General features: G+C 36.3%; 1 protein-coding gene across 2 annotated transcripts in view; it reads left to right on the top strand.

Annotated features, from left to right (window-relative positions):
* The window catches only part of SLC5A11 (solute carrier family 5 member 11), a 75,288-nt gene that overhangs the window by 39,471 nt on the left and 18,838 nt on the right, over positions 1–16,979 (top strand). For both annotated transcript variants that reach the window (XM_007499035.2, XM_001368677.4), the window contains exon 10: positions 12,766–12,971. In XM_007499035.2, the coding sequence (XP_007499097.2) occupies positions 12,766–12,971 (206 nt within the window). The remainder of the gene's footprint in view (positions 1–12,765; positions 12,972–16,979) is intronic.

The raw sequence follows: 16,979 nt of genomic DNA, 5'->3' as shown, positions 1-16,979 counted from the left end.
TGCTCCTCAGATATAGATAGATAGATGATAGATAGATAGATAGATAGATAGATAGATAGATAGATAGATAGATATAGATATAGATATACTTATATATTTATGTAATTTTTAAGTGCTTTCTTATTGTCCTCACTATAACTTTATGAAGTAGGTGCTATTATTAACCTCATTTTACAGATGTGATAACTGAGGCCAAGAGAGGTTAAATGACTTACCCAGAGGGACACATCTAGTAAATGAGGCAGGATTCAAACTCAGGTTTTCCTGACTCTAAAGCCAGCATTCTATCCATTATGCCACCTGGTTGCTTTTCTAAGGTTAAAGTGCCTTTATTATGCTGTGGTATTTGCTGCCATCATTTTGTATGTTGAGTTTTGCAGGTCCAGCTTTTAAAAAAAATTATTCATTAATAAAAAGAATTAGACCTACAATTTAGGCAAAGTATAGCCAAGTGGCAAAGATACCTAGCAGTAGGGCTTAATGGAAAGAATCCAACTGGCTCCCTGACCCCTCTGATCCTCTACTTGCAAAATGAAAATAATAACATTTTTATTCCCAACCTCACAGGGTGATCATAAGGATCTAATGACTTATAGAAATCTGTTTGTAAATCATAAAGCAGTATCTAAATTGTCAGCATTCATCCTTAGGCAATGAATTCCCTTTCCGTACACCTTCTTCATTTCTTCTCGGACCTTCTTCTTTACTCCACCTTGGGCACACAGAGGGATGAGTCATACACATCACATATCCACTTCCAAAATCTAGAATCTTGAAGATTTTTTAATGACCATCACCTTCCATCCTTTAAACTCTCCCTCTGCCTTACACTTACTAAGTCTATTCTTCATCCTCCACTTGAACTCCAATCCTTTTACCACTTCCTGATCTCTTTATCCATCACCTTTGTGCTGACCATCTTTTCTGCCCTTCACACTCTTGACCTTTTCTTTGGCCATTTTGGCTTTTTATTTACCAATGACCCTTGAAACCCTTGCCCTCTTTTCCCATACTGACAGTCTTACTTTACCCAAATCCATTTGGGTTGCTCTCACCATCTGTTTTTTCTATTCCTAATAACGTGGTGCTGACTGCTCCTGGAGAAGGTCACACAACCTAGCTTTACCTCATTTTAATCTTAATCACAATCAGCAAAACAATCTTTTTCTTTTATTCCTGACTATTCCAAACCTTCTCTATTTTTAAAGCTCCTACACTATCTCTGGAGGAATGTAGGTGGCTTAATAGAGTACTGAGCTTAGAGACAGGAAGACCTGAGTTCAAATTTGGCCTCACACATTCACTGGCTGTGGGCTGGGCACACTCTGGGCAAGTCACTTAACCTCTATTTGCCCTAATCCATTAGAGAAGGAAATGGGAAACTACTCCAAAATCTTGGCCAAGAAAACTGCAAATGGGATCATGAAGAGTGACACAATCAAAATGACTGAACAACAATTGTATTTTTGTATATTTTAGTCAATATTTCCCAATTACATTTTAATGAGAGTTAGGCTCCTCACAAGTTACATGTCATAAAGTTTGAAAGTTCTTCCTCATTTTCATTCTCTCCTCCTTTATCCCATTTTCTGATGAAGAGGTAGCCTTTATCCTTGCCAAACCCTTCCTTCACTGTGTCCTTGATCCTATCTCCTTCTCTTTTGGAAGTTTATCCTTTTAGATCATTCCTTCTCTTTTCTAATCTTCATCTTCACCTTATCCCCTTGTTTTTTCCCAAGCCACTTGCAAAGATGCTAAGGTTTTCCCTATCCTTAAACTCTTGCTTGACTTTGCCATCCTTTCAAGCTATTGTCTTCAATCTTTTCTCTTACATAGCCAAACACCTGAAAGATTCAGCTATACTCTTTGCCTCAGTTTCCTTACTTTGTCCTCACTTTTTAGTCTCTTGAAATTTGACTCTGGAAATTCTCCTCCCCTCCCTCAACTGAAAGTACTCTCTCTAACATTATTTATTATACCTCAATTGCTAAATTAAATGGCTTTTTCTCAGTCCTTATTCTATCTAATCTCTCTGTAACTTTTGACACTCAGTAACCTCCTGGACACTCTCCTTCCTTGGGCTCCATAACTCTGTCTCTCTTGGTTCTCCTCTTATTTGTCTGATCATTTGGTGGATCTTTATATTTTACCCACTTGCTCAATGAGAGCATCTCCTAAGGCTCTGTCTTGGGTCTTCTCTCTAAATACTTTCTCCCTTAGGAATCTCAAGAGCTTCCATTGATTCAAAGATAACTTCAGTAGAGACAAATGTCATATCTATCTATCTAGCCCCCAACTCCTGGCAGGATTTCTTTCCTCCCCTCCCCTTTCTCTGCTTCCACTCAGGCTGATCATCCAGTTATCCATCTTTAAAATAGTTCTGATCTCTGATGTAAATAAATTTTAAAAGACCCTTTCTTAAACTCGCTGTCCTTTCTGCTAATTCTGGTGGGAATTCTACTAGTACAATCCCAAGATTCAGCCCTAAGCTTCAAACAACTGCTGATCTTGGTCAGTTTTCCTGCTTTTTCAACATTTCTTTGGCCTAGATCCAGAGAACACTGGTTTTTAGCCTCAGGGCTCCCATGCTTTCTTTTCTAACAATTAGTCAGAGATCAACAAGCATCTATTAAATATCTCTTTTATGTGTCTGGCACTGTGCTAGGCATGGATCCAAAGACCTTGGTGACCTTCACTGGCCACTGAATCCCTATTTAAGACACCATGATCTTTGACCTTTTCTTTTGGATGCTGAGGTGGTTTATATCCCTTAGTTCAGAGAGCTTTTGCACCCAATTCTTAACAAACTTTACTCATTTGGACTCTATAACTAGATGATCAAGTATAGATTTTGAGCTGGAAGGGACCTTAGATATTATCTAGTACAGAGATTCTTAACCAAGAGTCTATGAACATGTTAATTTTATTATTTTAAAATTAAAAATATATATTTATTTATTAAATATTTTAAAATTTTAAGACTCATTAAAAAATTGGGGTTCCAAATTATTTCTCCCTCCCATCCTTCCCTTTGAAAATACAAAGTTTGATATCAATTATACATATGAAGTCCTGCAAAACATTTCCATATTAGTCATGTTGAAAAAAAAGATACAAACAAAATAAAGCAATAAAGTATGGGGGAAAGTATGTTTCACTCTTCATTCAGAGTTCATTAATCCTCTCTCTGGAGATAGAAAGCATCATTTATCATAGATTCTTTGGAATAATCTTGGATCATTATCTTGATCAGAGTAGCTAACTAAGTCTTTCGTAGTTGGTTGTGCTTACAATTTTGCTATTCTATATAAAATGTTCTAACTCTGCTCACCTCACTTTATTTGAATTCATATGTCTTCCCAGGTTTTTCTGAAACTATCCTGTTTGTCGTTTCTTATATCACAATAGTATTCTATTACAATCATATACTACAATTTGTTCAGACATTCCCTCATTGATGGGCACCTCCTCAGGTTCCAGTTCTTTGCCAGAAAAAGAGCTGCTATAAATATTTTTGTACAAATAGATATTTTCCCCTTTCTTTGATCTTTTTGGGATACAAACCGAGTAGTGGTATTGTTGGGTCAAAGGGTATTTACATTTTGATAGTCCTTTGGGCATAGTTTCAAATTACTCTACAGAATGATTTGAACTAGCTCATAACTCTGTTAACAATGCATTAGTGTCCAAATTTTTCCATATCCCCTCCATTATTTATTGTTTTCCTTTTGTATTGTATTAGTCAATCTGATAGCTTTGATGTAGTACCTCAGAGTTGTTTTAGTTTGCATTTCTTGAGTCATTAATGATTTGGAACATTTTTTTCATATGAGTATTGATAGCTTTGATTTCTCTATCTGAAAACTGCCTGTTATATAAATATGGCTCAATTCCCTATATATTTGTGAAATGAAACCTTTATTAAGAAACTTACTCTAAAATCCCCCTCCCCCATTTTCATGTTTTCCATCTAATTTTGGTTATAGTCACTTAAAGCGTGCAAAAGCTTTTTGATTTCATATAAACAGAATTATCTATTTTACTTCCCATAATCCCCTCTCTTGACAGATATATTTTTCAACTGCCCTAATTTACTTATGATATTACCCTTTATGCCTAAATCATTTATTCATTTTGGTCTCATTGTGAGATGTTGGTATGTGCCTGGTTTCTGCTGCTTCTTGATTTTCCCAGTAGTTTTTGTCAAATGATGAATTCCTACCTCAAAAGCTTGGATCTTTGGGTTTATCGAACATTATCATAGCCATTTACTACTCTGTATTGTATACTAATAAACAATTATGTACTATTCCAGTGATCCCCCACTCTGTTTTTATCCAGTACCAGGCTATTTTGATTATTACTATTTTGTAATTTGAAATCGGGAACTGTCAGGCTATCTTCCTTAATATTTTTTTCATTGATTTTCTTGATATTCTTTTATTTTTCCAGATAAATTTTATTCCTATATTTTCTAGCTCTATAAAATAATTTTTCAGTAGTTTGCTATGGTACTGAATTACTAAATTAACTTATTATGTTGGCTCTGTCTACCCATGAGCTTGTTAATATTTCTCCAATTGTTTAGATCTCTCTTTGTGTAATAAAAAGTGTTTTGTAGCTATGTTCCTATAATCCCTGGGTTTGACTTGGCAGATAGACTCCCAAATAATTTTTTTGTAGTTATTTTAAGTAGAGTTTCTCTTTCTAGTTCTTGCTTCTGGTTATTCCTTCCTTCCTTCCTTCCTTCCTTCCTTCTTTTTTTGATGGTTCACAGAAATGCTGATAACTTATGTGAATTCATTTTATATCCTGTAACTTTGCTGAAGCTAATTGTTTCAACTAGTTTTTTTCCTTGATTCTCTAGGGTTTTCTAAGCAGAACATTATATTGTCTGCAAAGAGTGATAATTTTATTTTCTCCTTGACTGTTTTTATTCCTTTGATTTCTTTTTTCTTGTCTTGTGGTAACTACCAGTTCTAGTAGAATATTGAAGAATAGTGGTGATAGTACAATCCTTGTTTCACTCTTGATCTTACTGGGAAGGCTTCAATTTTATACCTATTACATAGTATGCTTATTCTTGGTTTTAGATAGTTACTACTTATTTTAAGAAAGGTTACTTTGAGGGGCAGCTGGGTAGCTCAGTGGATTGAGAGCCAGGCCTAGAGACAGGAGGTCCTATGTTCAAATCTGGCCTCAGACACTTCCCAGCTGTGTGACCCTGGGCAAGTCACTTGACCCCCATTGCCTAGCCCTTAACACTCTTCTGCCTTAGAGCCAATACACAGTATTGATTCCAAGATGGAAGGTAGGGGTTAAAAAAAAAGAAAAAAAAGAAAGGTTACATTGATTCTTATGCTTTCTACTGCTTTTAATAGCAATAGGTATTATATTTTGTCAAAGGCTTTTTCTGCATCTATTAGTATGATCATATGATTTTTGTTGCATTTGTTATTAATATGGTCACTTATTCTGATAGTTGAAATGGCCCTATATTCCTGGAATGAATCTCACCTGGTCATTGTATATAATCTTTGTGACAAATTGCTATAATTTCCTTGCTAGTATATTATTTATAATTTTTGCATTGCTATTTATTAAGGAAAATGGACTATAGTTTTCTTTCTCTCTTTTTTATTTTTGGCTCTCCCTGGTTTAGGTATCAAAACCATATTTGTGACATAAGAGGAATTTGGTAATAATCTTCTTTTCCCTATTTTTCCAAATAGATTATATAATATTGAGATTAATTGTTCCCTAAATACTTGGTAGAATTCACTTGTAAATCCATCTGATCCTGCAGAGTTTTTTAAGTATTCTATTTCTTCTCCTAATCTGGGTATTTTATCATTTCATAAATAATCATCCAATTCACTTAGATTTTCAGTTTTATTGTCATATAATTAGGCAGGTGATTCCTAATAATTGCTTCGATTCCCTCTTCACTGATGGCACATTTATTCTTTTCCATTTTTAATACTAGTAATTTGGTTTTCTTCTTTTTTTTAATCAAATTAACCAATGGTTTACCTATTTTATTCCCCCCATAAAACAAGCTGCTACTTTTAATTATAAATTCCATGGTTTTCATTCAATTTTATTAATTTCACCTTTGAGTTTCAAACTTTTCCAAACATTTTGCGTTTCATTCTAGTGTTTAACTGGAGATTTAAAATTTGTTCTTTGTCTAATTTATTTTTTTAATTGTATGCCTAATTTAATGATCTGCTCTTTCTCTTTTTTATTAATATACACATTAAAAGATTTAGATTTTCCCTTGGGTACTCAATTGGCTGCTTTCCACAACATTTAGAATATCATCTCATTGTTGTCATTCTCTTTATTGAAATAATTTATTGTTTCTTTGATTTATTCTTTGACCCACTCATTCTATTAGATTAAATTATTTAATTTCTAATGAATTTTTTAAAAAGCCCTTACCTTCCACCTTAGAATCACTACTATGTATTGGTTTTAAGGCAGAAGAACAGTAAGGACTAAGCAAAAGGGGGTTAAATGGCTTGTCTATGGTCATACCACTAGGAAGTATCTGATTCCAAATTTGAATCCAGGACCTCCCTAATCTCTAGACCTGGCTCACTGAGCCATGCAGCTGACCTCTCCAGTGCACTTTTAATCTACATATCCACAGCCCCTTATTAAATATAATTTTATTACATTATGGCCTAAAAAAGGATGCATTTAACTTTTTGACTTTTCTGCATTTGGCTATGAGGTTTTTATACCCTAATATGTTCAAACATTTTAGTTGGGTTTGACTCTTCATTATTTCATTTGGAGTTTTCTTGGCAAAGATACTGCCATTTCCTTCTCTGGTTCTTTTTTTTTTTTTTACAAATGCAAGAACGAAGGCAAACTGGGTTAAGAGACTTGCCCAGGGTCACATAACTAATATAAGTGTCTGAAGTCAGATATGAAGTCAGGCAGATAAGTCTTCCTGACTTCTGGTCTAGCACCCTATCTATTATACCACCTCCTTGCACTTTATACCCTAATACCTGATCAATTAAAGAAAAAGGCATACTTACTTTTATTCCCACTCTGTTTTCTCCTGAAATCAATTATTTCAAACTTTTCTAAAATTTTATTCATTGCCTTTACTTTTTTTCTTATTTTTTATGGTGAAATTTATCTAACTCTGAGGGAGGAAAATTGAGGTCTCCTACTAGTTTTACTATTTCCTTCTGTTATTCATTTAACTTTTAATAATTTGAATGCCATGCCATTTGGTGCTTATATATTTATAATTGATAACACTTAATTGTTTATGGTTCCTTTTAGCAAGATGTAGTTTCACTGCTTATCTCCTTTTATTTTATCTATTTTTGCTTTTGCTTCGTCTGAGGTTGTAATCACTACTCCTGTCTTTTTAACTCCAGCTGAAGCATAATAGATTCTGCTCTAGTACCTTCTTTCAACTCTATGTGTGCTATTTCAAGTGTGTTTCTTATAAACAATATGTTGCTGGATTCCAATTTCTAATCTTTTCTATTAGCTACTTCCATTTTATGGATGAGTTTATCCCATTCTCATTCCTGATGATTACTGTGTATTTCTCATTTCCTTCTCTTTAACCTTCTTTTATTTCTTCCTCCCTTTTATCATACCCTCACCTTTCTCTTCTCCCCTTTCCTCCTACTTTCCTATTGGGTAAGATCAATTTCCATTACCAGTTGAGTATCTATCGATATTTCTCCCTTTCTGAAATAGTTTAGATGTAAGGTTCAAGCATTGACTGATCCACCTCCACTATTTCCCTCTACCACAAAAACTCTTACTCATGTGCCTCTTTTATGTGAAATAATTTCCCCCATTCTTTTTCTTCCTTCCCCCTTCTCATAGGAGATTTCTTTTTCTTGCCTATCCATTTTTTTTACATTATCCCAACCTAATCAACTCACTCTTGCATCATTTTTCTATATGGAATTCTTTTAACTACCCTAATAATGATAAAGTTCTTAGAAGAGACATGTATCATCTTCCCATATAGAAAAGACAGTTTACTTGTGGAGTCCCTTATGATTTTTCTTTCCTGTTTACCTTTTTATGTTTCTCTTGAGTCTTAGATTTGAAAGTCAAATTTTCTATTCAGCTCTAGTCTTTTCATCAAGAATGCTCGAAAGTCTTCTATTTCATTAAATATTCATTTTTCTCTTGAAGAGTTACTTTTGTTTTTTTCTAGACTGGTTATTCTTATTTGTAATCCTCACTCTTTTGCCTTCCAGAATATCATATTCCAAGCTTTCTGCTTCTTTGTTAAATCTCGTGTGATACTTACTATGGTTTTGACTGTTTGAAGTCTTTTCTCTTTGACCTTGGAGTTTGGCTATAGTATCCCTGGGAGTTATCATTTTGGGATCCCTTTCAGGTGGTGATCAGTGTGTTCCTTCAATTTCTATTTTCTGATGAGGATATCTGGGTAACTTTCCTTGATGATTTCTTGAATGATGATGTCTAGACTCTTTCTCTGATCATGGTTTTTAATCCAATAATTTTTTAAGACTCTTTCTCTGATCATGGTTTTTAATCCAATAATTTTTTAAGCTTTTATTTTCCATCTTAGAATCAATATGAAGTATTGGGTCCAAGGCAGAAGACTGGTAAGAGGCAGGCAATTGGGGTTAAGTGACATGACCAGGGTCATAAAGTTAAGAAGTGTCTGAGGCCATATTTAAACCCAGGATCTCCTGTCTCTAGGACTGTCTCTTTATCCACTGAGCCATCTATCTACTCCAAACAATTCTGAAATTATCTTTCCTTGACCTATTTTTCCAGATAGGTTGTTTTTCCTATGAGATATTTCACATTTATTTTTACTTTTTTTTCATTCTTTTTACTTTTTTAATTGTTTCTTGATAGCTCATGGAATTGTTAGCTTCTACTTGCCCAGTTATAATTTTTAAGAAATTATTTTCTTTAATGCTTGTAAAGATTAAAATTAATATTCAATACTCCAAGTATTATTTTAATACTATTTATTAAAATTTACTTAGAGCAAAAGAGGAATTTTAAAAACTCCAGCAAGCACCCGAAACACTCCTTCTCACTAGTATGAGTCCAGAGAGAGCCATTTTGGCAGAAACGGAAACTCAAAACTCCATTCATGTAGGGAGATGCACAAACAGTAAAAGGAAAAGGGGATTGTGGGAAAAGTAGTCTTTAGGGTTCAATATTCTAAATCAAAACAGTTCCCCCTGTGATCCTTTGGGAGACCAGTCTCCTCAATGGATCATGAAAACATAACTTACTTATAACTTGAATTAGAAGTATATACAAATATTACAATTTTTAAAGGGAAATTACAATAATTTGAGGATAAAAGGAAAATAAAAGGGAATTCAGAACAAAACTAATAATAGGTGCATTGACAAAAAGTCAATTAGGGGGCATCCCCTTTGGCATAAGAGTGTACATTCAAAACCAAAGCATTTCAACCCCCCCAAAGTTCAAATTTGCCATATCTCAAAGTTCAATCTGGATCTTCTGGTACAGCGTGTGGTATCTGCAGGCATCTTCACAGCAACTTCTAGATTCTGGGAGGTCTCTTGTTCTAAATTTGGCTCAAATTCAATAGAGATGAAAAATGTTATAATCTCTGTCCTCAAGAAGCTTACAAGCTAACAGGGACAAGAGGTAACATAAAAGTGAATAATGCAAGGTAGAATCATTAGATTTAAAGCTGGAAGGGAACACTGAGATTATCTATTTGGGTTCCTTTCATTTTGATGAAGAAGAAGATGTAGAACAGAAGTTTGGGGACTTGATCAAGGCTACAGACCCTGCAAGAACTATCTAGAATCCTGAGACAGGGAAAAGGGAAAAATGTTCCAGAAAAAGTAAGAGAGAAATGATTTTCTTTTGGTGGATCATGGCAGGATATTTCTTTTTTTTTATTTTAAGACTCTTACCCTTTGTCCTAGAATATGTATTGATTCTAAGACAGAAGAGGAAATAAGGGCTAGGTAATGAGATTAAGTGACTTGCCCAGGGTCACATAGCTTAGGAAGTGTCTGAGGCCAGATTTGAACCTAAGACCTCCCATCTCTAAATCTGGCTCTCAATCCACTGAGCCACCTAGCTGCCCTCCAGGATATTTCTTTTAAGACATAGCACCTGAATAAGGCCCTACAGAAAGAAGGACCTCAATAGATGTAGATGTGGATGGAGTTTGTGATGAAGCCTAGGATTGTTTTGGTGAACCTATGGTACACATGCCAGAGGGGACTTCATCCCTTCCCCTCTCCACACTCATCTGAGGACATTTCTCACATGCCCCACCCCTCTTCCCAGAAGCCAATGGGAGGTCTTCTTCCCTTCTCTGTCTGGGGTTAGGGAGCGGTTCACATGCCACATGGAAGGCAATTTGGGCACTCGGTCTCTAAAAGGTTCACCATCACTGAGCTAGGAGAATGCACAGAGCTAAGCAATTAGAGGACAAAAGCAGTGAGAAAAAAAAATCTTTGGACTATGGCAACGTGCCACTAGTTCTTTAACTATTATGAGACTTTTGCTTGATGACTATGTCTAATCCAAGGACAAATGAACCACAAAGGAGCACAGAACTTGACTTGCATAGTGCCAAATAAGCAAAAAAAAAAAGGTAAAAGAAAACAAACTAATCCTATGGAGATTGATGGCATTCTGCACAAAAAAGCACAATGACTTGATCATGTGTAAGACTTGAGGTTGTGGCTGTTTAACATGTATTAAATGCAGGACTTCCTTGTATCACACTCTATATAAAGCATATAATATTGATTGCTTTGGCTCCATTATCCCAAAAAAAATGAAGAAAAGGAGATTATGGGAAATGTAGTCTCTAGGATTCAAGATTCTAAATCAATACATTCTCTTATGTACTTCTTTTTCCATTTGGTCAATTCTATATTTATTTTTTTCTTTAGTACTTTTTTGGTGCCTCTAATTGTCTTTTCATATTTTTCTTCCTTTGCTTTCATTTCTTTACTTAATATTCCCTCTGCTACTCATATTTGATTTTGAAAATCATTTTTAACTCTTCCAGAAATTCTTACTGGACTTGTGTCCCATTCACATTTTTCTGAGGCATTGCTTATAGCTGTTTTGGTATCTTTGTCTTCTTCTTAGTTTGTGTCTTGATTATCTCTTGTCACCAGAATAGATTTTATAGTCAGGTTCTTTTTCTTGTTTGCTCATTTTCTCTCCCTGTTTCTTGATTTGGAACTTTATGTTAACACTGAGCTCTATTCCTGGCATGGGGATTGGTGGTTTTCTAAAATTTCAAGCTTTTTCAAACTACTATTTTCAGAGCTAGCATTAGGAATTAGGAAGTATTCAGTGCTTCAAAGGTGGTGTGATCTAAGGAAAGGTGTGATGACTGCTCTCCTACTCCTTACTCTGGTCTTTACCCAGGAAGGGCCTCTGATCCTCTGAAATTGTAACTGATATTACTCCTCTGGATCCCTGATCATTTCCAACTGTAATTCAGGACTTCCACTCCTTCTTGACTGAAGGTGCTCCTCCTTGCCCTTTGAACTAAGACCTAAGAATGGGTATAGATAATGAAGTTGCCAAACAGTTGGCCCTCAGCGCTTCTCATCCCTCTTAAACAAGTGTCCATTCCTACCTTGGAACTATGACCCAGAAGTGGATATAAACAGTAGAGATGCTAAACAGTATCTGCTTCTGCATCAAGTGATATTAGTTTGACAATCTCCTCTAATCTTTTTCTGATCAGTTGTCAGCTTTCCTTACCATCTCTGGCTTGGGAGCCCCTGAAGCTGTTATTGCATCTCTCATGACTACCTAGTCCCACCACTGGCACTTCAATAATGTGGCTCCAGGTCAGCCTCTGCCTTCATGTCACAGATCTCTCTTCAAAACTTCAGAGCTGTCTTAGACTGGAAGAATGTCTCACTCTGATTCTTTGTTGGCTCTGAATCTCCAGAATTCTCTTTGGAGCATTATTTTAAAGTTATCTGGAGAGGAATGTTGGAAGGGTTTAGATAAATACTTTCTCCATTCCACCATCTGGCTTGGCCCCAGAAGGCTCAAAAAAACTTTTAAAAACTATTTTAACAGCTAAATTTTAGTATAATTTGTTTCCTTCATAATCCTCTTATATTATATTTTAAGCATTTGAAAATTTTACACTACACTAGTGAGCCAGTACTGGCAACAGAAGGTCCTGAGTTCAAATGAGACCTCAGACACTTCCTAGCTATGTGACCCTGGACAAGTCACTTGACCCCAATTGTCTAGCCCTTATCACTTCTTCTGCCTTGGAACCAATACTTTGTATTGATTCTAAGACAGAAGGTAAGGGTTTAAAAAACAAAAACAACAATTCTAAGGATTGTATAGGCTTTAGCATTTCAAAATTCGTGACACCAAAAAAGGTTAAGGACTTCTGCTCTAGTCTAATCCCACCTTTTTACAGTTGAAGGACTGAGACCTGGAGATATGAAGTGACTTCCCCAAAGTCACACAACTGGTAAGTGGCAAAGTCAGAATTCCAGCCTGGATCCACTGCTCTTACTCCTGGAGAAAGGAAATAAGTATATATGCCCTATACTGTGCTAAGAACTTTAAAATGTTGTCATATTCAGTCTATTCCCATGCCACAAGAAATATCTTGATAAATGCTCATTGATTGACTGTTTAGGTTGGTCCATTTGTTCAGCTTTAGTCATCATCTTGTGAGCAGCAGATGGAGAAGACAAGAGTCAATCTGATCTAATGTATGCCTCCTCTAAATTATAGGTTTTGCTGCAGTTGGTGGTATGGAAGGGCTGAAGGACAAATACTTCACAGCTGTAGCCAGCAATCGGAGTGCAAATAACAGCTGTGGGTTGCCTAGAGATGATGCTTTCCATATTTTCCGAGACCCTGTAAATTCGGATCTCCCCTGGCCAGGAATCCTTCTTGGAATGTCAGTTCCTTCACTTTGGTACTGGTGTACTGATCAGGTACAGGGCAGCTTTACTCGTACATTCACTATGCCTAGTTTTATTTCAGCCCATTCATTTAATTCTGTGATTCAACTTGACATCATTGTGGGCCTTCCTTCTATTGGCTTAAAGAAATTTTCTCTCCTAGGGGCTGTTTCTTTCTCATCTCACCTTCTTGGTGCTCTGTTCTGATTCCTCTTCCCTTTCTTCTCTCCTACCTCCCTAATGCTGTTTAAACTGATGCAAAATCCAATCTTAGCAAAATGGGGGAGAGGAGAAACATAACTGTCAAGGAGAGAGAACCTGTCATTGTAGGTGAACAGTATTGCATTTTCAACACAATTTAACTTCCTTTGTTAAAATATCACAAAAGAGGCCACTTTAGGGGGAAGAGGACCCTCAAAGAAGGTCTTTTTGAAAATATTTCATCCTAAGGATTTCTCCAATATAATAAACTCCCTAATTATATTTCAATTTGGTTTGAGAGTGTTGTTGAACATGCGATCATCTCTCCTGACTGGTTCAGCTATTCACCTTCCTAACGGTGAATGGAAAAGAGATGCAAATAAGGTGGTTTCTGGGGGGCCTACAATCTCTATCACGTTGGGCCTCAAACCTTTTGACCTGTGGTTGATACATTTTGGTGTACTCAAATATTTGTGAGTCACATCTCATTTTTCCATTGGTTTTCATTATTTTTTAATTTGAAGAGATGTGTTTCCATAGAAAAAGAGATTTAACTTCTACTGTTCAAAAGGCATTTACTTCAAAGAACTGCAGTTTTACCACTCTGGGGAATCTCTCCATTGCTGCAGATTGTGCAGCAGATAGTTAGATCCCTAACTTAGAAAATTGATTTTGAGACATGCTGTGGCTGAAAAAATAATTTCCTTTGGGATCCTTGCTTAAAATGTAATAATAATATCTCAAAAGACCAAACAAATTTGAGGATCAATTGGTACATCTTTATTAATGTTGAACCACTACAACAGGAACTAAAAGAGGTCATTAAAACCCTAATATTTAATTGGATGCCTTGTAAGATACCAACCAGCGGAATTCTTCTTTTCATTGGAAGCTCTCACTGTTTTGGAAGGCAGTACATTAATAGAACATCAGATCTCTTATCAAAATCATATCAAAAACAAAGATTGGAGAAATATGATTGGAGAACCATTTATATGAAAAGGATCTAGGAGCTGGCTCACTGTAAGTTAACAGTAGAACACGATTGCCCCTCTCCCAGGAAAAAAAAGGGGGGAAGGGTTGATGGGAGCTTTGACTCATGATAGAAGCATGGTGTTCAGAGCATGAGAAGTGATAATTCCTCTTTATTCTGTCCTAGTCAGAAAACACCTGGAGTATTTTATTACGTTCTGGGCAATACGTTTTATTTTATTTATGTTTTAAAACTCTTACCTTCTGTCTTAGAATCAATACTATGTACTGGTTCTAAGGCAGAAGAATGGTAAGGGCTAAGCAATGGGGGTTAAGTGACTTGCCCAGGGTCACACAGCTGGGAAATATCTAAGACCATATTTGAACCCAGGACCTCCCGTCTCTAGACCTGGCTCTCAATCCACTGAGCCACCCTGCTGTCCCCTGGGCAATATATTTTAAAAGGAATTTATAGTCTTTTATTGCTGCTCAGTCCTGTCTGACTATTCATGACCAACTCTTTGTGACTCTTGTGGACCATAGCTATCCCTGGGGTTTTCTTGGCTAAGATACTGGGATGATTTGTCATATTCTTCTCCAGTGAACCCAATGGATCCTTTTATTAGGCAATCATTCCTTCATAATGACTTGTCCAGGTCATGCAAATAGAAAGTATCTGAGGCTGGATTTGAATTTGGGTCTTCCTGACTCTGGGCCCATGCTCTGAGCCACCAGATGTTCTGCTCAGTCTTTTGAGGGGACTTGAAACCATGACATAAAAGGATCTATTGAAAAAACTAGGAATCTTTAGGTTAGAAAAGAAAAAGACAACTTGGAAGGAGTCAAGGATGGATGGCATTATTGCTTTTTTAAATTATTCAAAGAGTTGCTGTATGCAATAGGTATTGAAACTAATAGCTAGTGTCTATTTATAGAGAGATTATTTTTTAACCGTTACCTTCGTAGATTCCAAGGTAGAAGAGCAGTAAGGGTTAGGCAACGAGAGTTATGGGACTTGTCTAGGGTCACACAGCTAGGAAGTATCTAAGACTAGATTCGAACCCAGGCTCTCTCATTTCTTGGCCTGGCTCTTAATCCACTAAGCCACTTAGCTGCCTCCTCTATAGAGCTTTAGGACATTCAAAGCAATGTAAGATAAGAACTTGAAGAAGAGACTAAGAGAGATTAAATGACTCATTCACAGTTATAGGGTTGGTAAGTCTCTGAAGAAGAATTTGAATTTGGGTCTTCCAGATTCCAAATCTATCACTCTATCTACTGTGTCACCCCGCTCCCTCTAATTGGATGTGGACTTATTCTGCTTAACATTAGAGGATAAAACCAAAATGAACAGGGGGAAACCGATTTCAGCTCAGTATAAGGAAACATTTCCCAATAATTAGAGCTATTCAAAAAATGGAATGAACTGCCTCAAGGGGTAATGTGCTTCCTGACACTGGATGCTTTTAAGGAGTCATCAGATGACCACTTGGGAATATTTTATTTTTAAATAATATTTTATTTTTCCAATTACATATTAAAACAAATTTTGACATTCTTTTTTCTGAGTTCCAAATTCTTTCCCCCTCCCTGGGACAGTAAGCAATCCCTTGGGTATATTTTTAAAGGAATGCTTGCTCTGTTCATGTTTAGATGAGATAACCTCTTCACACACAGAGATTCAGTGATTATATGTTAGTGCAAAAACACATCTCATTGAAAGCTCCTGATTGCCTCTAGGATGGAGGGCAAAAGTACTGCTTATGAACCCAAATAACCCTGAATCTTGCCAAAAAAATTTGTCCCAATAGTCTTAGTGCCATTTAAAACTTTTATTGTCTAGTGCTTAAATGGCACTAAGACTTTTGGAACACTATATTTAGTCTCGAAATGTATTTTGTCATGTTTGAAAACAGATGTGTTCATTCTCATGAGAATCCACTGCATGTTAAATACCATAAAGGAACAACATGAAAAATCTCACTCATGAGAAGTTGGGATGTTGGTCTTCTTCCCTCTTTGTTCCCCCCACTTCTGGAAGCAATTAGATGTTGAACCTGAATTCAAATTTGGCCTCAGATACTTTTCTTAACCATGTGACCCTGGGTAAGTCACTTAATCTCTTCCTGTCTCAGTTTGAAGATTAAAAACAGAACCTACCTCCCAGGGTTATTTCAAGGATGAAATGAGCTGATATTTGTAGAACCAATAGTAGAATGCCTGCCACACAGTAGGTCTGATTGGTTTTTAACCCTTACCTTCTGTCTTAAAATCAATACCATGTATTGATTCCAAGGCAGAAGAGTGGGAAGGGCTAGACAATGGGGATCAAGTGACTTGCCCAGGGTCACACAGGAAAAGTTTGAAGTTAAATTTGAATTTAGGACCTCCTGTCTCTAGGCCTGGCTCTCAATCCATGGAGCTGCCCAGCTGCCCCCATTAGTTTTTTTTTTAATATTGTTATTTTCTTCATCATGCCTTTGTTAAGAATAGATAACATCAGCTCTTAGACATAGGGCTAGCCTTAGCCCACCAGAACTTCTTGCTTCAATCAAATTCAATTCCAGAAATACTTATTGAGCACCTACTGTCTACAAGACACTGTGTTAGCCACTGGGGATATAAAGATTAAAAATAAGCCATCCTCATCCTTGAGGAATTTTATGTTACCATTCACAGTGAGGGAAACACATCACAGATACAAGGTAATTTCAAGAAAGAGATCAACTGAGTACCTGAGGAAAGATCTCATGCAGGAGGTGAGTTTTGAAGGTATCCAGGACTTTTAGGATACTAAAGTGAAGAAGTATTAATCCAAGCAGGTAGCATTTCTTGTGCAAAGGTGCAGGGGCTGGAGATGGACAGCTA

The sequence above is a fragment of the Monodelphis domestica genome, chromosome 7, assembly GCF_027887165.1.
Source record: "Monodelphis domestica isolate mMonDom1 chromosome 7, mMonDom1.pri, whole genome shotgun sequence".
Taxonomy (NCBI): Eukaryota; Metazoa; Chordata; class Mammalia; order Didelphimorphia; family Didelphidae; genus Monodelphis; species Monodelphis domestica.
Note: the sequence above shows the minus strand (reverse complement) of the source record. Positions and strands in the feature narration are given on the sequence as shown.